The following is a 24,970-nucleotide window of genomic DNA, read 5'->3' as shown; positions in this document are numbered from 1 at the left end:
CGAGAGCGCTCTTTTCAACCTGGCTGCAGGCAGGTGGGATCAGCAGTAAAAACAAATGAGCTCGCTGAGCATACACAGCTAATGGGGACGTTAGAGCTTTCCCTTTCCTTCTGTGACTTCTTATTAGTGAAAGGGCGTTTTGGGGCGGGGGGGCATTAGATGCTCTTAAAGCTTCAGCTACCCTTAATATAGTCGATGTGAGGCTCGCTCTTACTAAAGCAATGGCAGAGAGCAGCATGTCTTGTGGAGGCGATTGCTACAGGTTTGGGTTTTCACTCTGTGCTGTCGTAGATTTGTGCTACGCAGATTTGTGCAGCTGCCTTTTGAGATGGCAATGTTTTTAACACAGCCATTGCTTAAGAAACACTCAGCTTTCGGTGAAACATATTTTGCCTTTCTTTTTGCCATCCTTGACTTCAGCAGTGAAAGTGGAATTGATTGAAGTCTTTTGATGCACTTTAGTTTTTGTGGTCTTTGCTATGACTCTTGGACTTTCGCCTGTTTTCAGGTGATTTTCCCATCCAGCTATTCACAGGCCCTGGTCTGCTTAGCTTCCAAGTTTGGAGGAGATCAGGTGCTTTCAGCACACTGTAGCAGAATGCATAAAATAGAGTACTGTTTTGTAACCCTGACTTGATATTTCAGTGGAGGAAATGAATATTATTGAGGAAGGCAATATTTACTTTTAATTTTTTTCTCCTGAATAGGTGAATTGTTGAGTTACTAAGCTTGTGCATTTGTCTTGGGAGAAGTAGGGGGTTGGATGTAGATAAAAATCTGCAAGAACATGCATGTGGGTGTGTGCTACATATGCTTAAATATATTACAGTGGTATCCAAAAGTTCTTTTGGATGAAGTGTCATCTTTACTGGAATTAACTGTGTTTTTCTTGTTTTTCTTTACCCATCTCTCTCTCTCTTTTTTATTTTTTTATTTTTTTCCTACCAGAATATGTTGGTTTAGTAATTATATCTTCACGATTTAAGTTGCTATCGATAGATGTTATCTCTGTGATTCATAGGTTTTAGGACGATTAATTGGAGATTGGTTGTGTGGAAGGAAACAGATTAATCTGTTGTCTCCATAATTCTCTGTGCTTAATTAAATTAAATAAATCAATGTTCATTCTTTTCAAATACGTACGCTAGTTCCTTGAACTAGCATCTGCTAACTTGTTTTAGTCATTGAAGATACTGTCTGAAGCATACATGTGGTTTGGCAAAGCTGAATTCGTGTGGAGAAAACAGAAATTTTGTGCTGCTAAAAAATACCAGAGCACTTGTTTAGTACACTCACTGCCACATGGTAGCACTTCAAAAGAGACAAATTATTGCCTTAAAAATACTACCCATGTTAGTAGTGCTGCTATAAAAAGAATATTGTAGTTGTTTTCAGTACAGTTTGACCAATATAACCGAAATTGGCTATGTTTGAGTTATCAGATATTTCAGAGGAATCTAATGGAGAAGCTGAATGCTTTATCTTCTGATACATAAACTTCAGCATCACCTGGAAAGCACGGCACAAATATTAGTGACAACCCTGAGGTTTAGTTTAGTTGTGTGTTTTTTTTGTTTGTTTGTTTGTTTTTGTTTTTTTTTGGGGGGGGGGAGGAGGGAGAATTGTTCATTTGCAAGGGGAGTCTCTGAGGAAATACTGTCCATCCTCAGATAATTCCCATGATCTTTTTGAGAAGACACGGAAGGTCTTTGCATTGCATTTGAACCTTGGTGAACTGCCCTCGTGAAGACATGCAACTTTTGCTGTTAAAGTTCAGAGTTGACGAGCGAATTTGTTTAATGTAAGTCAAGACAAACACTTAATTGTGAAATCCAGACTAAAGGTTATGCAAACATCAGTGGTTTCTAGTGTAGAGTCATTAATTTATTTGGTAATGCAGTGTTTGTTTAATGTGCACGTCAGTGAATTGGATGAGCAGGTACATAAAAACAGCCGTACTTTCAAAGAGACTTGGACTTGAGTATTGTGTTCTTTCACTCCAGAGGAGTTGGATTTTTAGGAGACATGTCAGTTGCCACTCTGAAAATTGAAATTCTTAAGATGTATGAACTTAAAATTTGTTACAGAAATACAGGCCTTGAACATCTCAGGTGCTGTCAAATGTATTGTGTCCAGGTCATCTTTGTTGAGGACTTCACCTCAGAATGCTTACCAGCAGTGAATATTATGACATATGAAGTAAAACAAACTTTAATTCAGGTCGAATTTGGCCCGACAGAAATGCATCTCATGTGAGTTCCAATAACTATTTAAGATCTACATTTCTGCAACGTGTACATCAATGTGTGAATTCCTGAGTTCTGGATTTTAATGAATTGTTTATAAACAAATGAAAGTCCTGCAATTTGGGAGTGTTAAATAAACTTGTATCATGTATCACGTTACTACAGTAACAGTTGTTTCAGAACAGCTTTAGAAATAAGCTGTTATTTCCTGAGGGATGTAAATTTACCAATTGTTTGCAAACTTTGGTGTCTTAGAGATATGTTTGCTTTTTAAAATCATCACTTGGACTGTGTTTTGGGATGGGGGTGTTCAATGACTCAATTGATTGGACCGATTCTTGAATTAAGTTTTTGGAATATAGCGTTATCGAGAGAGGCTATTGTAAAATACTCAGTGAATATGACTGAGTTGTCCCAGTGTAAGAAAGGTCTTCACAGTTGTGTTCAGTTCCTGGCTTTGTCTCTGATTTGCTGTATAATTTTGGATAAATCACTTTGTTTTTGTAAAGTGGCGGATATAACTCATACACTCAGATAGTGTTGCCCACGTTGACATTTTGGAAAAGGAAAAAATGTTGACTTTTCTTAATATTTTAAATTGTTGAAAGTTAAAGTGCTAGGGGAGGAAGACTACTTTAGTAGACCTCCTGTAGTACGGGTTTTTATATATACTGAGTGAAGGAATTTCATCAGTCCTGCCAGAAGAACCAGTCAAATTCAAGCAAAGCACCATTCTGTACATGTTTGTGCTTTCTTTGCTGTTCTAGGAAATTTTCTGTTCTAGGCATACTTATAGTAGTATACTATAGTATACTAACTGCATTAATTCTTCTTGCTCTCACTTCGTTTGCAAACTTAGAAAAAATGCAGTTTTAGAGGAGGTAGTGTCTTCCTCGCTAAAGTGCGAGGCTGCTGTGTTCAAACCCATTCCTGCTGCAAGAGGGGCCACGCGGTACACGGTGATGGGCAAATGTTTACCTCCTTATAAGGGAGCTTCCAAAAAAGTAACTTGCTTTAAAAATATAGATACAATGCTTAAAGGAAAAATACACATATATGACTGTGAGACTGTTCTCTTGCCCTTTTCCTCACTCACTTTAGCCTTGAGTAGTCTCAGACCTGGTGCTGCTGCTCATGGCCCCTGTGCCGATGGCGTGGGAAGGAGGAGGGCACCTGCGCTCCCCTGTGCTACCCTTTGAGATGGTGAATTAGCCCCCTGCTCGCAGAGCTGCATGATCTGCCCAGGCCCTACAAGTTTGAGGACTGGGAGGAAAAGAGAGCACGAGTAGCTTGTAGGTAAGCAGAAATTGTGTTGTAGATTGTGCAAAAGATGGAAGGAAATAGTGGTAGTAGTATCAACAAAAGTAACGTGGGGACTGTTACCCCTTGGTGCAGTTTGGCAGCTTCTTGGTGCTATCTCACAAGGAATACTTGCATGCTGTATAATATATATGTTTGGTTAAAAGAATTTCCATTTCTCTCTGGTGGAGACTGCATCATGTTTTAATTTCTGCAGTTTCTGTCATCTCTGCAGGGTAGAGACTCTGGCTATTGATGCCTTATTGGTTCTTTGAAATTTTTTCCACTATTGCCTCATGAGAGGAGGAAACATTGACGTGGAATCTGAGTGGTTTTCCCTGAGCCCTTTTTCTTTGGTAGGATGTCTCTTGCACTTAGGTTCAGTTACACATTGCTGGTTATATTGAGTTTAAGAAAAGAAAATGTCCTGGAACTTAAATATTGCTTTCTTTAGGTAGTTACCAGTTACACCTCAGATGAATGCTTTTAGGAGCATGGTATATCTTTATTTAGGACTGTGAAAGATCTGGATTTATTTTTTTAAAGTACATTCCCAGTCTTTAAGATTAGCCCTGTTGAGGGAGAGATTCTCTGACTAGGCCAGCCATATGATTCCGTAGAAATACATTTGTGAATATATATATTTTCCTATCACTGTGTGGCTTTTGACTTGTCCTCAGTTACAAGGAAATCATCCATGCTAGGAGAAAAAATAGACCTTACTATCAAAGCAACCATTTATTCTCATTCTCAAAAATATGTTTTATCTCTTTCATTTACTTTCAAAAATCACTTTCCATTTTTTCCTGTTCATGACTACTTTATTTGGCTAAGAAGGGAACTAACCATAATTTCATGCAAGTCTTGTTCACTTGCCCCACAGATCTATCTTTGCAAACCTTCTTTTAACCGAAATAGCCTATTCTATGTATACCCTGTGCTTTTTATGTTCAATAGTCTTGCAGTTCGTTCTGGGAAAGGTGCATGTTATTTATATTTTAATTGTAGAATTTAGAGCCGTAGCACCTTTAAAAAAGATGAAGTTTAGGAGCCAAGATTTTCTTACTGGCTACCTCAGCTTTTCTTTCATGAGACATGTGGAAAATGTCTTGGATTCTACCTGGTAAAGCATCAGGGACTACTGTATGAGGGGTGTTCTTAAAACTGGCTTGTGTTACTGGAAGTTGTGCAATGAAAGGAGGATTAAAATAAGTTACTTTATTTTGGTATTGCAAATTTTTCATGCTGCCTTTAAAATAACTGTTTGATTAGTTCCACTTAGCTGTTTCTCTTGGAGATCGTGGTGGCATCTTTATTTTTGTGCAATGTATGGGATTGCAAACTGCATCTTGGATATTTTTGCTGTTCTGATTTTATCATATTAATCCATATTAATAGATGTCCTGGCTGACACACAAATTGCAAATCATTTATATCAAGATATTATGAAAAAGCATGGAGATACCAATGTATGCTCTAGAGGAAGTCATCTAGAGCTTACATAAGTGTCTGTCGATTATTTCAAAAGATACAGTTAGTAAAAATTGGCAGTTTAATGAAAATGGCCAGCCAGGAGGCAGAATTTATTTTGTGCTTCATGCATGGTAAGTCGGAAAAAAGTATTTGTCCATTTTTGAGGGATGTCTTGAAATATCTATAAAGAATATACTTGGAAATTTTCTCTCTTAAAAGTATTATGAAGTGGGAGCTGAAAAATTAGTACTTTCTGTCCTTTGATTAATTTACATAGCTTTCTTTTAAAATTAATATTTTCGTCTCCAAAGAGAAGCCTCGAAAAAAACATAGCAAAAGTAGAATCAAAACCCTTGTATGTATGTGTGTATTTCTGTAATTTTTTGCAACTGCCTGCAGACCTAAAGGATTATCTAGTACTGTTGCATTTGATATCCTATCAATTGGCTCTCAGCATTGGTTCATCTGATCACACTGAAATCCGTTGCCTTAAATTTGGCCAACAGCTACAGTCTGTATCTATTTAAGAAGTCTGATATGTAATAAGGTGTTGATCTCCTTGATTGGACCACATTAAATATTGCCTTTATGGAACAGGATTCTCTTAAGGAACCTGTTTGAATGAGGCATTTAGCAGACACAGAATGCGTTCATTGGCACAGTGATATGTGACAGCTACTGGTATAAAAATCCTCACAAAAAGTTGTTCTCTACTGTCTAAGGTAACTCACCACCTATGAAAAGAAACAGTGTTGAAAAATTGAGCATAAATGCAATCAAAACTATCTGACAACTATAGGTGGTGCTCCCAGCAGTGATACTGGGAACATAGTTTTTTATGTTGCAAAAGAGACAGAAGTGACTTCTCTCTCTGTTTTCAATTCTACGTTTTTCCCTCTTGATGATAAAAGCAATTCAATTCCTGACAGTATTAGAACTTAAATCACCCTTTGTTTGCAGCTAAACGGTAAATTGTTATTGCTTTGTGAGAGGTAGTATCAGAAATTTTTATGAATGAGCAAGGTAGTACACACTGCAAACCATATGTAGCAGTTTGATCACTTTAGCAATTAACTGCAGCTGGAAAAAGAAAAACACAGTCTGCTAACTCGGACTGGTCTCTCGGCTATTCTCCGAGGAAGCTCTGGATTTTAACGAAGGTAGCCCTGTAGTGCATAAACAAACTTCTCTGTGCCGTTGCAAAAATGTGAGGCGAAATGCCATTTACTCATTTAATGTTAAGCTCTCTAGAAATAGTAGCAATTGTGTAAATTTACTTTTTAGGCTGTTTATATACTTTTTAAACTTTCATACTTCTTGTTTAATCTAGTTCAATACCAGATGGAAATGATGCGGAGCCTTCGCCACGTAAACATTGATCATCTTCACGTTGGCTGGTACCAGTCCACGTACTATGGCTCTTTTGTCACTCGTGCCCTCCTGGACTCCCAGTTCAGTTACCAGCACGCAATTGAGGAGTCTGTAGTTCTCATTTACGGTCAGTATGAGGTTTCCTTTATTATTCTTTTCCCCTCTTAATATTATTACTACTATTTTTGTATTCTGTCTTTTGCCTGTAAGAGTAGCCTGGCAAGCCTTTTCAAGTAAATACCAACCCTGTGTCTACGGCAGCCTCAGCAGCAGCTAAGTCTAGACAGGGTTTCCTTCTTTCTGTTTATTTTTCTTGCTATCAGAGCCCTGATGTGTACGTTTTGGAATGCTGGAGTAGCTGCTTCATTTTTATTCCTCCATCTCCCCTCCCTCGCTGAAGGGGCTGGTGGAACTAGACCAGATGTTTAACAAACCCCGATTGCTGGAGTGTCTGGCTCTGTACGTGACTGACCAATCATAACACGAAGTGCTAGGGTTTTTTTTATACCTCTGACAGAAGCATACAAAACCTGGACTGTTTCTTAGCACAAAGATTTTTTTCTTTTCTGCCTATTTAATGGTGTTTCCTCAAGCTCTCCAGACCAGATGTTCTGTGCTGTATCAGAACCGTAGGCAATTTAACAGCTTTATAGCCTCCCCCTCCCCAAACACTCACAGTTTGCCATATCTGGCAGACTTGCATATAGTTTCCAGCTGAGAAGTAAATGTAACGTCCTGAGTATCTGTCAGAAAAAATACTAATGAATACGATCAATCTTATGAGCTGCCCCAAAATTGTTTCAGTATGTTAACAATTGGATTACAGTAAAGAACAAGTTGTTAAAGTATACTTATATTGGCTGGAAACATTGCATCATCAGACCTTGATGAATTTTCCACTTGTTTCAGTCTATTTTGGTTTTCATTTTATCACCGATTTCTAAAAGTTTTACTGTGTTAAGTTTCAGACAACATGAATGTTAACACAGCTTTTATTCTAATGTTGGCATGCTTCAGCCGTTATCATGCTGCAAGTGTTAAGCTTTCTTGTCCTAGGAATGTAACAGTTTGTTTAGAAAATTTCCCCCTAAATTCAGTGTAGTATGTCAAGGCAAAGTTATTTTTTTTATATATGTTACATTATTATGTATGAAGCAGCAAGGCAACTTGATCTGAATTAGCTTACTGCTGCTCTTAGCTGCTATTTTTTGTATAAATCGTAGTTTAATGAATATTTTAATTTACTACATAATGACTAGAGAGAAAATATTTGTTTAAATGAGGTAGCTCTCATGCCTGGGTTTTGGAGTTAGTTCCTTTGAAGGAAAAGAAAGTGTGAATTAGAACTTTAATGGGGAAATAATTTTGTGAATAAGATGAGCCTAGTTCCCCCTGTGTTCTCTAGAAATGTATTAGTTGCCTTTATTTGTAGTTTGGCTATATTCATTTCAATACAAGGTGGTTACTTAGGTTATAGTCATCTTTGTGTCTTAATTTATTTTAATAGCACTATCTAGATTTTTTTCCTCATTTTTAAATTATTAAAATATTCAAATAAAAAGAAAGTGTTTGTGATAATATCCTTTCTCCATTTTGATTATAGACCCCATTAAGACTGCCCAAGGGTCCTTGTCGCTAAAGGCGTACAGGCTGACTCCCAAACTCATGGAAGTCTGCAAAGAGAAAGACTTCTCTCCAGAAGCGTAAGTAACTTAAAAATTACACATTTTCTCTTAGGACTGCTGGGTTGTTTGAGAGGCAGGATGATGAAATACTGTGTTTAAAATAGTGTGTACTGCGGAAACTGGATAGGTAGGTGTAGCAATCAGTGTGCACTTGATACAGTGGGCTAAGAAGAAATGAAAGTCCGTCTTTACAGATCTAAATAAGGGCTTACGAGGTGGAACTTTAAAGCATTTTGGAGATGGTCAGCGGGCTGGCTACAAGGAACGTGGTGAAGATAGCTGTATCTGGGAACATAGTCAAAATATAAAAAAAGAAATGTAGAAGGGGAAATAGCTGGTCTGTCTGTAAGGTCTTTTTTCCAGAAGGAAAATTGCACAGGTATTCTGGAATATCTACTTTTCTGTATTTATTCCAAATTAACTCCGCCATGTGGACATATTCTTCTGGAGTAAAAGTAGGGTAATTAGGCATTTCTAATAAATGTAGGCCTCAGCTAACATCTTTTTCTTAAATAATTTGGTGTTCAGCACCAAATACATAAGCAAAACCAAAAGCACTTGCTAAACTTTCTTCATTGAGAAAAAGTGAATCATTTCATTGCTCAGTGTCTAACGATAACATTTCCGCAATGAACAACTGAGTCTACTGCTTAGTCAAAAACAGTGAAAGCAAATGTTTTTGTCCCAGATTCAACATTTGTACAAAGAGGTTTGGGGTGTATTTCTTATATAGCATGCCTTTATCTCCAGATGTTATGAAAAGAATAATGTCTATTTTAAAGCAATAACCACAACTTTTATATGTATACTGTAAAATATATATTAAAATATATATTCTAATATTAGCCATAAAAATTACCTATTAGTATTTAATTTATTAATAGAGCACCCAGACACACTATTCTGTTAATCTAATTTTTGATTGGTAAAAATTATAATTACTCAGCTATAGAGGAAATTGTTTTTCATCATAGTAGTTATGTTTTTAAAACTAGTTCTTTGTCATATGATGACTGACTATTCACTTCTACTTAAGAAACCCTGACGATAGGGAAAACAGTAAAATATTTTGGAAGGGGCAGAGTTAATCCTGCCAGTGCAGTCTTTTGCTGGAGGCTTTTTCATGTAAGTAGTGTATTAGCGAGCAAAGCTGCTGCTGGCCTTCTGAGAGCTTTTTTCTTGAGCAGCTTTCACTGGTCTTTGTAAACATGAAGTTTTGCCATGCAAATGCTCTCTTACCAAAATGATGACTTTTGTTAGATTATGGAGAAATTTGGAGTTCTACAAAGTTGCCTCTTTAATGTAGCTGAGGCAGCAATTCAGGAAACTGAAAAAGAGAGCTGCTGCTTGTATTAATAAATACTTCTAATTCATTTCACAGATTGAAAAAAGCAAACATTGCTTATGAAAACATGTTTGAAGAAGTGCCCATTGTAATTAAGAATTCGTACCTGATCAATGTGATGTTGTGGGAACTGGAAAAGAAATCCGCGGTAGCCGATAGACATGAATTGCTCAGTCTGGCTAGCAGGTAAGTACTTGTTACAATAATGGATATATTTTTATTCAGTTTCCCAAACCACAGTTTAACACCTTGGGTGAAATCCCAGTCTCATTACAGCCCCTGGAAGCTTTACCTCAACTTTAATGGAGTTGAGACTTTACTCTTCATATTCTTTTGCTGAAAGAAAAGCTGCCTGGTAAAACTAGTATGACATTCAAGGACTAAATTCAGTCTGTAATCTGTATGTATCTATAGTTCTTGCTCTAGACATTCTTTTTAGTATATTTCTCCACTTCAAGAAAATACTAGCATTAAGTAATTATGTAAATAATTTTAATATAAAGCAAATCTACTTTGGTAGTAGAATGCGTTTGATGGGGGGAAAAAAAAAAGCCTCTATCTGAGAAACTAGCAAAAATTTTCCGACTAGTTTTAATGACAGGCAGCATTCATCATGTCAGATATGTTAAAATCTGTAATAACCTCACAGTTTGAGGTGCCAGAGTAAGGTGTTATGTGGAATCCTTACCTTTTTTTTTTAATTACACATTTTTAGAATGACCTTCTCATAAGTTTGTCGGAGAATAACTTTTTTTGTAGCGTTTTGCCACAGAAGTATACTTACAACAGAAAAGTACTCATGGCCTGAAGCAGTGCAGTTAGGAATTTTGGTGATATTTAAATCTTATATGACAAAGTAAAATTAATTTTGGTTATTATTGGACTGATCAAAATAACCTGATGCACAAAATGCTGAACTATCATGTTGCAAAGGAAATGGGATGTGTTCTCTAAAAGATTTTCAGGATGTAAAGCTTTTTTCTTTCTTTTTTTCTTTCCTTTCCCCCTCCTCCTCCTCCCTTGGACCTTTTATCTGCCAAGATTCTGATCCCCTCTATTGACTCTGTAGCACCAAATTAGCTGAATGCTAGTGGCCCTTTTTTCCTCCTCCTATGTAAGGCTATTGTTAATGGGTCCATATTGTTAGTGGTCCATATGTTCCCTGAGTTAGCAGAAATCTTCCACTGTATTTTCTTGACCATTAGCTCTCAGCAGGAGGAAAGAGTCTGTTTTCCATGACACTTATTCTTTCAACTTAGAGGTTGCCATGCAGACAGTCAGTCTTTCACAGCGTGCTGTGAATAGTCAGGCTTTCAGCACACTGTTCAGATAAGTTTTTGAATCTGAATAGAGATGAGGGTAAAGATAATGGTCTGTTTATAGTCCTAGTATGTAGAGCTTATGCGGCTGTATCGAGGATCTGATACTTTGAGGAATTAGCCAAGAGAGAACAGGTATAGGGTTGAACTCTGTCCAGGAGTTGACAAATGTCTCCAGGTATTTAGTCATTTATTTTGTCCAAGTGTCTTTATACCTTGTGTTTGTTCAGTTGGTGAAAAATTTTTGCTAAGGAGGTCAGTCTGCCTGACTCTTCAGGCTTCTATCAGACTCTTTCCTTCCTCCAAGATCACAAGAGAGAGCTGGGTACAGGAGATAAATGATTCCTTGTGAGCTCTACTCTCGCAGCACAGGCTGATACACGTGATAAGTTTCTGGAAAAGGAAATGAATTTGATCTGATGAACCAATCCCAAACTGTTCAGTAACTGTAGCATGTTACTGCCCTGACTCAAGATAAAAGATAGTAACTGTCCAAACACTTTTCTTTATGGAAAGATATTGTGGAAATACTGGCGTGGTGCAAGATGGGTTTTTCTGTTGGTCCTTGCATCAGATATGCAAGAGAAAAACATGAGCACAGAAGAAAAGGGAGCTTTCTGCTATCTATGCTTAGAAATTCTTCACAACATTAAAAAAAGGAAAAATGCTTTTTCTTAGTGAATCAAAGCTTCTTTTCAGTTAATACTTCTGGGGGAATGCAGCACCATTCTTAACAGTGACACAGGCTGAAATGGGTTCTTACTAAGCCTGACTAAAAGTGCCGTTTCAAATAAGGGTGTTTCTTTGAATGTACATAGTTAGTATCTTATATCAGCAGGAATTTTTCCAGTTTACTGAAGTAATTACTGAAATCTAGAATTTCCCAGTAATGGGAAATTAGTTCAACAAAGTCACCAGTTTCCAGGGGGATTTTCTGAGTTATGTCTCCTAAACTACTTTTCCTGGCAAAATGGCAGAATATTTGGCTCACCAGGTCTGCTTGAAGAGTTTAGGGTCCCTGGTTGATCTGAAGTGAACTAAAGCTATTGAAAATGACCCCAGTGATCTGTATTTTTCTTTTTTTTTCTTTTTTCTTGTTTTTGTTTTTATATTTGATAGCTGTTTTTAGTTACTATGTAGGCTATGTACAATGGCGTTTATCATTAGTATAACTCATCTGCAAATTAGAAACACTTTAATGCTCATTTATTCAAGGTAGGTTATGCTGACTTGCTAAATATTTAGCTCTATTTCATAGAATCATAGAATCATAGAATGCTTAGGGTTGGAAGGGACCTCTAGAGATCATCTACTCCAACCCCCCTGCATACGCAGGGACACCTAGAGCATGTGGCACAGGACTGCCTCCAAGCGGGTTTTGAAGATCTCCAGAGAAGGAGACTCCACAACCTCTCTGGGCAGCCTGTTCCAGTGCTTTCAGTTGACTTCAGTTACCAAGATTCCTCTGTCTCAGAATATGTAGCCTTAAGTAGGGGAGGTCAATCCACTACTATTCAGGAGGTTTATTTTCATTTTGCATTGCTTATTTTTGTCTTTGAATAGGTGTGGCTAAAAGCATCCCAGGTATCATCTTCTGTTCGCTTTTGATGCATGTTCTTCTTACTCAACGTTACTGTCACTGAAGTGTTAGTTGGCAAGAACATTAAGGCTACGTATTTGTTTTTTGGGGGGTGGCCAGGAAAGGAGAGGAAATGTCTTTTGGGAACATCCGTGAACCTTTTTTAATCTTCTGAAACAATGGTTTTGGCAATTAAATTACCCATAATTCTTCTCTGGGGAGTTTGTTTCATCAAGATTCTCACATGTTCAGCCACCCACTTTGTTTGAGTCTGGAGCTATTTGAGGTACTTTGTCTGCACCTTGATATCTTTTTCGTTTTGAAGTACATTTCTGATAATTGTATAGAGCAGTTTATTTTTTGGGCATAAATGTGTGTTTCCCTTATGAAATCTGAAATGACTGGAATATTCTAGGGAAAGAAGTTAAAGACGGAATAGCACCCAGCTAGCAAGTAATAGCAAGTAAAGGCCTCTTGCTCAAACTGTTATCCTCCTGCTACCCTTAAGGACGAAAATGTCTTGAAGACCTTGGAGTACTGCCAGTCTTTTGATAGAGACTCAAGAATTAAAATCCTGTCAGATAATGTTCCAGATCTTCAGAGCAATAATTATAACCAACTTTCCCATTCTCATCCATCTCTTCCCTATTCTATTGATGATCTAGTTTAAATTAAAAAAAGCTTTTTTGTGGTCTAGCTTCATAATGGGGTTGTTCTATAATATCTCAATTTGTCTCAAGCAATTTTTCTAATAGTGTGCGTCAGTAGAAGCAAACATGTGCTGAACATCTACTGCAGTAACATCTACTTGGCAGATACATTTTTTTCAAACATCAGATGCAGTGTTTTTGCAAAAGTGACATAAGGAGGGTTACTTGGCTCTCAGAAACAATGTTAACCTTTATACATTGTAGTGCTTATTCAAAAATCCCAATGTGTTTAATGGATTATTAAGATAATTATGAAAATCTCTAATTTGCAGGCAGGGAAAGCTGACACAGAGAGGGTAAATGTGTTGCCCAAAGGCACACATCAAAGTCAGACTGGAAAAGGGAATGGAGATCAAGACTCCTGACTTACATATCTCATTCAAACAAAATCCTCTTGAAAAGAGCACGGGTTGAACTCGGGCTGAAATGCTGAGGTGTAAACAAGTTCTTCTGCTAAGTGGTGGGAACGCTCCTTCAAAATGCTTAAGCTGGTGTGCTCTGCCCAGCAGTACCTCTCTAATTCACACCACGGAAGGAGCCCTGTGCAAGGTGGCACCTTTCCCAAAAAAAATGCAACTGGCAGAGGGGCCTCAGCACAGCTGATGACAGACAGAGAAAGAGAACGGCAGGCGTGCTAATTTTATATACGTGCCACTGCTGCTGCCCTTTCTCATCCTCCTCATCCAGACTGCAAGCAAATATAAGTAATAGGGGAGGGGATCCATTTAATGGGGATTACAGGCAAGTTCAGGGGACCATGTATTTTGGAGAGCCCTGAGCTGTGGTGCCTCCTGATGAGGTGGTGGATCCAGCCTGGTGACAGGGGCCTCTGCCCCTCTCAGGCAGGTAGGCACCTCCACAGGGGCGAACCGAGAGACCCGCGAGCTCTGCGCCGCGACGGGCGAAACTAGTGCATAGGACACGCAAAGCCAAGAGCTGGGGGAGTGACTGCCTCTTCTTGAAGCCTTGGTGTCAGATTTTGGATGTTTCAGACCTTCAGCAAGTGTCTGGAGTGCTTTCCCGATGAAAGACGCTGAAGTAAATGTGGGCTTCATGTGTTGCTCGCTGCTGCGCAGCTCACAGAAGCGGAGCCAGTTTGAGGTTCCAGCTCCCAGCTGCTTGCATCATTCCTCCCCACCGCCCCCATTTCATCTCCACAGCTCTCCCGCCCTCAAAGATGTTTATTCTCTCATCTGTTTCAGAGCACGGCTGTGCAAATAGCTTTGGGGAACAATCTAATTGAACAAGGCAGGCTCCCATTCTTCCTCCCTTCCATCCTTCCCCTCAGCCTCCCTAAAAAAAGAAAGCTCCAGCGCTGAGTGGTTTTGCGTTTGCAGCAGACTCTATCATTGAAAGGCTTTACAATGTACTCACGCAAACAGCTGAGTCCGTGGAGCTGGGAATGCTGTGACCAGGGATGAGGGAGAGACTGGAATTTATTGGTGTAGGAACCTCTGCTCTTCTTAAAATGCATTCCCAAAGGGGAACCTGGGCAGTGCAAGCGTTCACTTAGGAAGAAGGGTGACTGCTCTTTTGGTCACTTAGCCATGTTTTAGCCATGTCCTTACAGGATGCCATCATGGGGGAAATGATAAATGGGAATAACCGGTCGTTGGTTGATGTGTTCTCCTTCCATGGAGGTTAGGCTGTAGCACAGCCAAAATTGGGGCTCCTCAGCCAGAATTAGACAATAAGGACTCTCACTGTTCCTTCCAGATCAGGATGCTCCATTGACAGTTTTCCATTTCTCTCTAAGGATTGTTTGTGCAAACTTTGTTTGATGATTCCATGTATCACAGATGATTTCATATTTGTGCTCCTTGGAGGTTGGGTAATAACCTATGTAACTGGAAAAGTTACACCATAGCACCAGAAATGATTTTGCATGCTACATTGGTGTGGGTTTTTTTTTTTTTTTTTTTTTTTTTCTCTTCTGGGAAAACAAGACTCTCCTTGGTAATTTGTATGTGCTCGTTATTGTTTTGTGCCTTTTGGTGATGCCATCTAAGTGGAGCAGATGAGTTGCAGATGATAAATTCCTGGAGTTTTTGTAGGTGGCCAGGTCTGAGTGAGTGATTCTAATGCATTTCTGTTGAAGGACTGATCTCCTATTGGATTCTTTCTCCATTAGATTTGTAGGAATCCACATGAGTTACGAATGTCTAAATTGCAGGAGAAGCTCCAGCCTTTGGGTTTTTTTTTTTGTTTTCCAGGCCCCGTGCGCATTTTGTGATGCTTAGTTTAAAGCGAGGGCATTATAAGTATCTTCCTCCTGTAGGAATTCAGTGATCTCTGGTGCAGATCTGTGTATTTTAGCCCAGTTCAAGAGTGTGCTTTCTTAGCACATCTCCTCATCGTACCACTTAGAGTGATCTCAGGCCTAGATTGGTTTCAACTGAACAGAAACCGAAAAATAGGTTTGAGGAGGGCCCTTACTGTACTGTAGCCTGCAATGGTCATTCAGACTTCCCTGAAATGCATTTAGTAAGGTGATCCCAGAACAGCTTGTTAGTTGCAAGTGCTAATTTATTGCAATTTCTTATGTTTGCCTGTCACAGAGCACTGGGGAAGTGGGTTTTTATGCAGATGTAAATGCACTTGCTTGCATCTTTGTTCTTTTTATGTGGATTGCACTGAGGCTTGGGGCGTATTTAGGTAGCTAGTAGTGGGATCTTTGAGATCTTTTGTAGGAGTCCATAAGGTACAGAATATACCTAAAGCTCTCAGACAAAGTAAGTGCATGGTGAGTATTAGGGAGCAAAGGAGATTTAAGTTTTGAAGTCTCAAAATAAATTTCTTTTGAATAGAACTTTGTATATGCAGTTCTTTTTAACAAAATATTTACTTTGGATCTTAGGGTTTTGTTTGGTTGTTGTTTGTTTTAAAAACAACAGAGGTGGAGCAAAGAAAGGGTATCAGACACTGAGAAGACTGAGGAAAGACTGATCCTGTATTTGGAGCATACTTATCGCTTCATGTCTCAGTTCACATCTGTTTAAGTTATCTGTTTTTAGCTTTTTTGTTTCCCTGGCAATGAGAGCAAACACTATATTACTGCAACTTCTAACAATAACTCCCTGTTTCCTATTCTGCTGCCCTGCTCTGGTCCCACAGATATCCACATAAAATCATTCTTTGTAACCAGCTGTATTTCATGTGGACACTATCTGTAAAATAATAATGCATTTGCGATGTCCACATGCCCTACAAAGCTATTAGTGTATACCTACAGAGGCACTTCTGATAAAATCCAGTTCTAACACTAACTCTGTATAATATAAACTCTATAAAAATGAAAATATGTACACCATGACCATGGCAATATTTCACAGTTCTAAATATCATAGGCTTGAAATGTCCAACCAAAAAGAAAAAAGGCAACAAGAAGTTTAAAAATAATAATTATAGTGGCGCCTTTCTTGCTGCTCCGTAGCTGAAGTCCTCCTTGCCATCTTTGCGTGTACACAACTGAGATTTACAACCTTGGCTTGTAAATAAATTGTGCCCTGGAACTACTGATACAGTCTTTTGTTCAGGGAGCAGGCAGCTCAGCCAGTGAAATAGCTGTTCTCCTGCTCGGAGATAATGATAAGTGTTGTTAGCTGCATTCTCAGTGGGGATCCTGTAGTGCCTTTGTGCTTTACCAGCTTTTGTCTGCTGCTGTGAATCCTGTTCGTTGTGGGAATAACTCACCCTTGAAGAAGGGTGTGTGTACTATTATGTATGCGGGCCCTTTTCAACATCGTGCCACTGGTTCCTGCTGATGTCTTCCATGGGACTTGCATTGTGCATAGCCTGTAGGATAGCTAGCAGGGATCAGTAGGGATCCATATACAACAGTATCCTCTCTTACTGCCCTACACACACACTGTGGGATGACTACTGTCTCCATGGGCACCAACCTAAAACTTCCAAAACTTTAACTTGGAAGCTATACCTTCAGTTAAACATTCCTGCAAAATACTGAATCAGTTGCTAAAAATGGTTGTAATAAAAATTGCTTAACAGCCTGCATCTGTCTGGCCGGGGCTGTAGATCCCTTAACAGGAATGGGACGCAGCCGGGCTCGCTGCTGCCTCCAGTGAGGAATGTGGAGCTGGCAACACCCCCGCTGGAAAGCTGCGGCAGAGGGGTGTCCACCGGACACACAGGCATGGTTGATGGTCTTGCTCCTGAGATCGAGCCTTGAGTGCTTAGCTGCCCCATCGGTGGTCCAGAAAGGTTGAAAAAGGCAGCAGGAAAGCGAAACCAAGCCTCCTGAACACGTCTTGTGGAGCTCAGGGTTGCCTGTCGCAGAGCATTAGACATTTCCATTTTATTTATTTATTTATTACCTGGTTGTCAGTGATTTCACTTAGAGCAGTGGTTTTCCATAGCTGAGGGGTTCCATGCAAAGGCCAAAACACTTAAATGTGCTAATTGTAATGTGACAAAGACCCTAAAGGAGCTGATTACAAATAAATGTGTGAATGAAGGTAACTGGGGAACGTGAACATTTATGAACTGTGCCATTAGTGCAGAAATACTGATTAAGTTACTTTTAATACATTTTAAATGTTTCCCTTTCTTCCCAGGAATGCTTGTTTCTTATATTTCAGGAATGTTTGTTCCTTATATTTCAGTAATCACCTGGGGAAGAGTCTTCAGCTGCTGATGGACAGAGTGGATGAGATGAGCCAAGATATAGTTAAATACAATACCTACCTGAGGAATGTAAGCAAACAGCAGCAGCAGAAGCACCAGGTTGGTAATTCTGCTATCAGAAATATCATTTTAGTCTTATTTTGTACCAGGGCATGATGAAACTGATCAGAAGATGTTGGCCAAAGGCACTGTTTAAAATTGCAATATTCTGATCAGGGTATGGAGACTTTATTACTTTTTATTTGCTATTGCTGCATTTGATGCAGTATTATATCTAATTATAGAAGAATGCTGGTAAAATGGGGAAAAAAAAAAAAGCACCATGGGAACGATTTAAACACCTTGAAAGCAGAACACAGTTCACTTCATGTGGTAGATGAAGTTAGGCAATGACCTGTTTATTCTAGAAATACCTGCATGTAAAATATATTTGACCTCTTTAATCTAGCAGACTGAGAGACAAGAAGATCCGATATCTACAAAGTGAAAATCGACCAATCCAGTTTACAGATAAAGCTTTGGGGATATTGTTACACAAAGTAGCCAGTTATTAAAAGGAACATCTGTGATTCATGTGAAATACTTTATCACTATTTCAAAACTGTTTTTTTCTTTTCCTTTTTTTTTTTTTTAATCTTAAATAAAATTGTGGTTTAAATGGAAACTGCTTAAAGAGACAATATGTGATCAGTGGTCTCTCCAGATTTTTTGATTCTTGGGGACACAGAATCTTGCTGCAGTTTTCTTGAGAAAACTTGCTATTTTTTTTCCTGCCTTCTTTGAATAAAAAGATGGTAACTAATGGTACTCACTTCAAAGCTTGTCTGTATAACAAGGGGATCTATTTACTTGGAAGCAGAGAGCAAAGTAGGTTCCGTGGTGTCTCGCCTATTTCTTTACTAACTATAACTGCTTTAGTAGTGGCTCGTTGCAGCATAGTTAGTGGTCTTAACTTTATTTTTAAAATGGAGCAATTGTGATTAAAAGCAAGCTTTTTCAATAGAGAATAATAGGCAGACTGCTGAGAAGTGAATGGGGTAATGCAAAGAAAGAAGAAAGTACATGAAATTCGCATACAAATATGGGCATTTTAAGATTTTATTTTTAACATTGTCCAAAAACTGTATTTGTCACTACTACTGGAAAAAAATTATTTAATTTCAGTATGCCACCAAGTATGAACTGTTTTCACATGCTTATGCGCAGATACATTTAAAAGAGAAAAAACACTCTGTACAATTTGGCCTGTTTATTTTAAAGATTTTCTTTTGTGTGTGTATTGAATGTGAGGCCTTAGAGGGCTGAAGCTTACAACTTTACATTTAGTAAGTATCCAATCCCAGCATTAAATTGACTGTGACACAGAGTGTGAAATCTCACATACAGTTTTTTGAATGTAGGCACTTCTGCAAGAACAAGTATTTATCCAATAGCTGAAAAGATTACCTATCTCTCAACTTACGAAGTTTGAGTCATGCACATGGAATAGTAAATTAATTCTTACAAATGACCAGTTTAGTTTATCTTCTGGTAACTCACAGGGAAATGTTATCAATGTGGCAGAATATCTAAATAACTAGAATATTGAAAAGAACCTTTTTGCTTTTGGGAAGCGTTTTTGTTTCAACCACCATCTTGTTCTCAGGTTAATTTTTTTTTTTAAAAACTTGAAATAAAGTTCTCTTCCTCTATCACATTACTATTGTTTTGACTGCATAAAGTCAAATATTTCTAATCTTTTATATTTGAGACACTGACTTCTCAAGGTTTCATATTCTAGCTTTGTTTTCCTGTTGCAATTGGATATAAAGGAGCTGTGTACATGTCCTACTGTATGTACAGTATTCTGTACATATGTACAGAACACATTATTTATCTCCACAAAAAAAATCTTAGCGTAATTTTCTAGTGCATTACTTCTTGTTTTAGGTGCCAACTTGAAAAAGAAAAGCAATGCTTGCTATCCAGTGAACTGAAGTAATTGAGTTGCATTTGGGGTTATTGCTTGGAGCTTCAGTTACTTTTATCCTTAGTGGTTTGATTTCTTGGATAAGGGGGTGCTGTTTGTTTGAGGTTGGCTTGGTTACGCACCCCATGTGGGTAAATATGATTTTTAAAACAAGCTTATTGGTGAGGTAAAGGACATTTGAATAGAAAAAAATGTAACTGTTCTAAGTCCTGTTGCATTCTCTTTCTGTTGCTTTGTTTCTAGTACCAGCAGAGACGTCAGCAAGAAAATATACAGCGTCAAAGCCGAGGAGAGGCGCCTCTTCCTGAAGAGGACATCAATAAACTCTTCAAACCACCACAGCCCCCTCCAAGAATGGAGTCTTTGCTTATTGCAGGTAACGTTCTAGAAATCTCTTTCAACTCATAGTTCCTCTTTTCCCATATTAATGCTACCTTGGGAAATGCTACAGTTATTACCTTTGGAAGCTTTTTTTTTTTTTTTTTCCCCCCCACCCCATTACATCCTGATGCCCAAGAGGTCCTTGGTGAAGGAAGGAGCAACCAGAGCCCTATTCAGAGGAGATGAAGTGAGACTAGAAAGCAGAGCAGGAGAAATGCCCTAGAGAGCAGGTTTCTCTGTGCAAATGACCTCAGTGGCTACTAGTCAGTGAGCTGTTCTCATCCCACACAGCCTGGCTCTCCCACTACGCCAGAAATTATGGGGTTATTCAGACAAGAGGCAGGAATAAGCTGTTTAAGCCGGAACTATTGAATCAGTTGTCTGCCTTGTTATCTGCTGTCCAAAGTTACTGCTAAAATCCCTAAATCTTAGCAGCTTTTTGCCGCAGCTGCGAAAATTTCACTTTTAATTCCATACAGGTTTGGGAAGAGGCTGGGGCTGCTCACTGTAGCTCCATAGCCAAACCAAAGGAAACCAGCCTCCCCCCAATCAAGGTGTCTGAAAACATAAGCAGGAACAGAGCACAGGAGGTGGTGTTTTCCTCCAACTCTCTGATATGCTGCATTAGGTAGTTCGGTTTAAAAAAAACAACAACAAAAAACCCAGCTCCTTTGCTATGTCTTGGGAAGGGCAAATGTTTGGGACCTCACAATGGCAAGAAAGAACAGAAATCCCAGATACGCTCCAAAGTAATTTAAGTTTGGAATATATGATGGAAAAGGAGATTGCTTAGCTATAGTAGGCTTCTTAATCACTATTAATTATCGTAGTGGTTTAAAAAATGGATTCTAGAGTATACTGGATATCTAGAGATACAGCAAGGTTCTTATGTTTTATACAGAATAAGAATTAAACTAAGGTCCTAGTAGTTCAATGTTAATAAAAGATTGAGTGATTTGGCATTAAAAGGTGGATTTGACCTGCTGCTTTTCAATTTTGGATTGATAAGATTTTAACAAGTGATTTTTTTAATAGTTTTGCTTTTAGAAGAAAGAATGTTCTTGACTGCAAGACTCCAGAACGCATAATATAAATTTACTATTTAGATGTAGTTTTTTTTTTACCAGTTAATGAATGCTAGCAGCATTAAAGTATTTAGAAATTCAACTTCAGCATAGTTTAAAAATACAAAAGAGGAAGTGCATACATGTATGTGCAAACATATACGTTTTATGATAGTGATAGTTTAGGACGAATCATCTCTTATCAGAGAAGAAATTGAAAACAATTATACTTAAAGGAAAAAAAAATAGCTTTCAGCCAAAGTACTTTCTCCATTTGTTCTTTTCCTGTAATCCAGGGAGGAATTGAAAGCATCCACTTCAATTCAGATGAAGAGAGTTTGCGGATAAAGAATAAAACATTGCTCTTTTGTCTGAGAGGCATTTAAAAACTTCTTAAATAGATCATTAAATTGGGAGTTTATTGGCCTTCTAAACAGTCTTAATTTTGATTAAACTGGCTTCATGTTTTGCTATTCCTGGCTAACAAGGGAAATAACTTAGCAGTACTTGTATAAAGATGTTTTGATGGGCATGTTTGATTTGTATTGCACTGACAAGTCTTCACACTGTGTTGATTTTTGAAATGCCTAATAAAGTGAAATATTAGGTGAAAAAAAAGGCTAGCAAGATGTCAAATGAGAGCACCACCGTTTTCAATCCAGTAGTGCATTGAAAATTTATTTATTGCAGATACTTTCATAGGGACAGCAGATGCACAAGAACTGAACTCAAATTCAGCCTCGTATTTTTAGGGCAGCTAAATTTGAATGATTAATTAATGTGATTATCTTCCAATACAACATGAAGAATTGTTTATTCTTTTTTATTATCCAGTGTCTTTTCAGAAGTTGCACATAGTTGAATTGTAGGGTAATTTGGGGTGTTTTTGAGCATATCAATTTACCTATTCTGATGATTTAACTTACTCTTCTTTTGAGAGTACTGAAAATGTGAAATTTTCGATGCATAGAAGAATAGCCAAGCTCTTTCGGGTGCTTCTCTACATAAATGCTATATGATTGATGCATTTTGGCTTTTTAAAAATCTTGTCCTAGGATTTTGGGATGAGTTTGACAACTGACAAAAGCTTCTTCTTTTCTATTGACAGGTCAAATTAATACCTACTGCCAGAATATTAAGGAGTTCAATGCACAGAACCTGGGCAAACTTTTTATGGCTCAGGCTCTTCAAGATTACAACAACTGAAGAAACTGTGGTATAAGCTTCATCAGAAAGGAAGTTATTTACAGTTTTAGGCTGTTCATGATCCTCTTGAAAATTTGGTATATTTGGAAAAGAATCTGTAAATCCAAATTACCTTCATTTGTGTAGAACTCTCCTCTAAGAAAAAAATAAAGACAAATTTTAATGATACTTTAGTATTTCCTCATTTGTTAGCCATATTGAACTGGAATTTTCTGTGGTCACTCAGGTTTACTAGGTAGGTTACTCAGGTTCGTGGTCATTTAAGTTTAGTTATAGCAAATAGTAAAAGTCTTATTTAGTTTGGAATCTGAAATAAAAGATCAGTACAAATGTTCAAGATAGCAGACTTCAGAGAAGAATCACAGAATCACAGAATGGTTGAGGTTGGAAGGGACCTCTAGAGATCACCTAGTCCAACCCCCTGCTCAAGCAGGGACAAATCTTGTGATTTTCCAGTTTGGGGTGAGAATTTATAACCATAATAATGTGCCCATCATTTGTAACAGTTTTTTTTTTTTTTTTATCTATTGGGACAGTCTGGTATAATGAAACTTCTACACTACAAATATTTCTTAAACTTTGCAGTTGGAACATTGAAAATTATTGCACTATTATATGGAGGCTGATCTCCATCATACCATGTTAAACTATTTTTCACCTTTCATTGCCACCACCAGATGGATTTAACTCCACTCATGTTACTGAAGTTGTCACAAAAAGAAAATGTAGTAGTTTAACTGCAGTAGCCAGTGTAGTGTGGTGCAGATGGACACTCTATTTACTCCACATTGACTTTGCCATCTGGATGTGCCTTTATTCCTTAACTGGGTAGACTTGACTTTTTTAAACTATCATGTTCACTTAAGATTTTATTACATGCCAGCTCATGCATCACAGTGTCATCCCATTTTATTTCTTATGTCTGTCTTGTATGTTACTGTGTGGATGAGTCCCGGGAGCCTAAAACGGCTGGAGGAAAGTGGTCTTTTAGAAAAAAAGGCATCGTTCTCTAAATACAAACCTAGCAGAGAAAATTTCAACCTCCAAGTTGGATGTTTTGGAAGGTCAGAAGTATGTTAAAACTGGAAGTTTAGGCTAGGACTTGTTTTTTCAGTCTTAACTGTAGTGATTGCAGTACTTACGTAAATATATGTGCAAATTTTGTTCAGTTTTCAAGTACCTGGCAAATCGCCAATCTGATCTCTTGCCCTAGAAACTTTGGGCACTCTTGCATTGCCTTTCATACAGTGAACTTATCTGAAATCAGAGATCTGCCAGGTATCCCAGCACCATGCTGTATGATTGAGTTTCATTTCCTAAACAAATAAAATCCAAATAGTGTTAGTTTTCTAGTTTTCTGAAGAACCAAGGGAAACAAGGCATAAAAGCAGGAGCAGATAATTAGAATAAGATGAGGCATTTAAGGTAGAAAAAACTGTCTTTTAGATGCACTTTTTCTAGATAAACTGAGAATAGAAGCCTGACTCTGTTGTCACTGTGTAGAAGGAAGCAGGAGCTATATTTATTAGCAAGTTTGCAAAGGCTGTCTGAGCAACAGACAATATATTTGACAAAATATTTGAAATAGGTTAAAAACAAGTTGTGTGTTTTTGAATCAGAGCTCTTTAAGAATTGAGGGGTTTAAGTGTGAGGAGGAGGTGGGTAATAGTCTACTCTTGCGTAGCGACTGAGGGACCTGGGGTTACTTAGTTTGGAAAACAGGAGGCTCAGGGGAGACCTTATCGCTCTCTACAACTACCTGAAAGGAGGTTGTGGTGAGGCAGGGGTCAGTCTCTTCTCCAGAATAACCACCACTAGAACAACATCGAACCAGGCTGCCCAGGGAAGTGCTGGAGTCGCTGTCTCTGGCAGTGTTCAGGAAATGTGTAGATGAGGTTCTTAGGGACATGGTTTAGCAGGCATGGTGTTGGAGGGTTACAGCTGGGACTCGATGATCTTGAAGGTCTTTTCCAACCGTAATGATTCTATGATTCTACCATGCAGAGTTTCACAAGATCTGTAGACTTCATGTAATTACATGGGATGTGCTAAGTGTCAGTGAGAGTCTGAAAGAGTGTGGAAGACAGATTTGTGGCTTCTAGAGCTAGTATGAATTTGAGGCAGACAAGTAGATAAAAGTTTGATGAAGTTGGAGCAGGTTTTGGAGATGATTAACTGTTCTGTTCTGAATAATATTTTGGTCTTCTGAGATTGTCCCAGAGAAAAAATAATCAGATGAAACCTGTTTGAGCAAGGGCTCCAGAGCCAATTAAAGCTGTCACTGTATAAATGAGAATCAACAACAGTGGGGGTGGTGAACTAAAAGGGAGGAGAGGCTGGGGCTGTGTCCCCATGCTGGGTAGATGTCTCAGCTAGCTCTGTATGCTAGTTCTTGTTCTTGCTTTAATGTGAGCAGCCTGGGGCAGCTCATCCACCACAGGTTTTGTGCTTTCCTTCACTAGTTGTCATAGCACTATTGTTTTCTCACCTACCACTCCTGTCTGTGAAAAGCTTTTCTATAAGCTGATAAATATGCTGTGACATTACAGTCTTTAGAAAACACCTGTGGAGATGTTAGAACTTTTGTTGACCAGTCATTCAGAATTAAGGCTTCAAGGGAAACCCTGTATTTTCTAGAGGGCCTACTTTGGCCTGTTCCATATGTCTCCATTTTAATAA

At 38.3% G+C, this 24,970-nt stretch overlaps 1 protein-coding gene across 1 annotated transcript in view; it reads left to right on the top strand.

Annotated features, from left to right (window-relative positions):
* The window catches only part of EIF3H (eukaryotic translation initiation factor 3 subunit H), a 72,654-nt gene extending 50,228 nt beyond the window's left edge, over positions 1-22,426 (top strand). The window contains exons 3-8 of the mRNA XM_088533297.1: positions 6,349-6,516; positions 7,993-8,092; positions 9,456-9,605; positions 17,650-17,770; positions 19,884-20,016; positions 22,194-22,426. Coding sequence (XP_088389423.1) covers positions 6,349-6,516; positions 7,993-8,092; positions 9,456-9,605; positions 17,650-17,770; positions 19,884-20,016; positions 22,194-22,291 — 770 coding nt within the window. The 3' untranslated portion in view covers positions 22,292-22,426. The remainder of the gene's footprint in view (positions 1-6,348; positions 6,517-7,992; positions 8,093-9,455; positions 9,606-17,649; positions 17,771-19,883; positions 20,017-22,193) is intronic.
* Positions 22,427-24,970: the final 2,544 nt, after the last annotated feature.

Source organism: Tinamus guttatus, unplaced genomic scaffold, assembly GCF_059628265.1.
Source record: "Tinamus guttatus ecotype Peru unplaced genomic scaffold, ASM5962826v1 Tinamus_guttatus_pri_ptg000492l, whole genome shotgun sequence".
Taxonomy (NCBI): domain Eukaryota; kingdom Metazoa; phylum Chordata; class Aves; order Tinamiformes; family Tinamidae; genus Tinamus; species Tinamus guttatus.
This window is presented reverse-complemented; position numbering and strand designations above follow the sequence as displayed.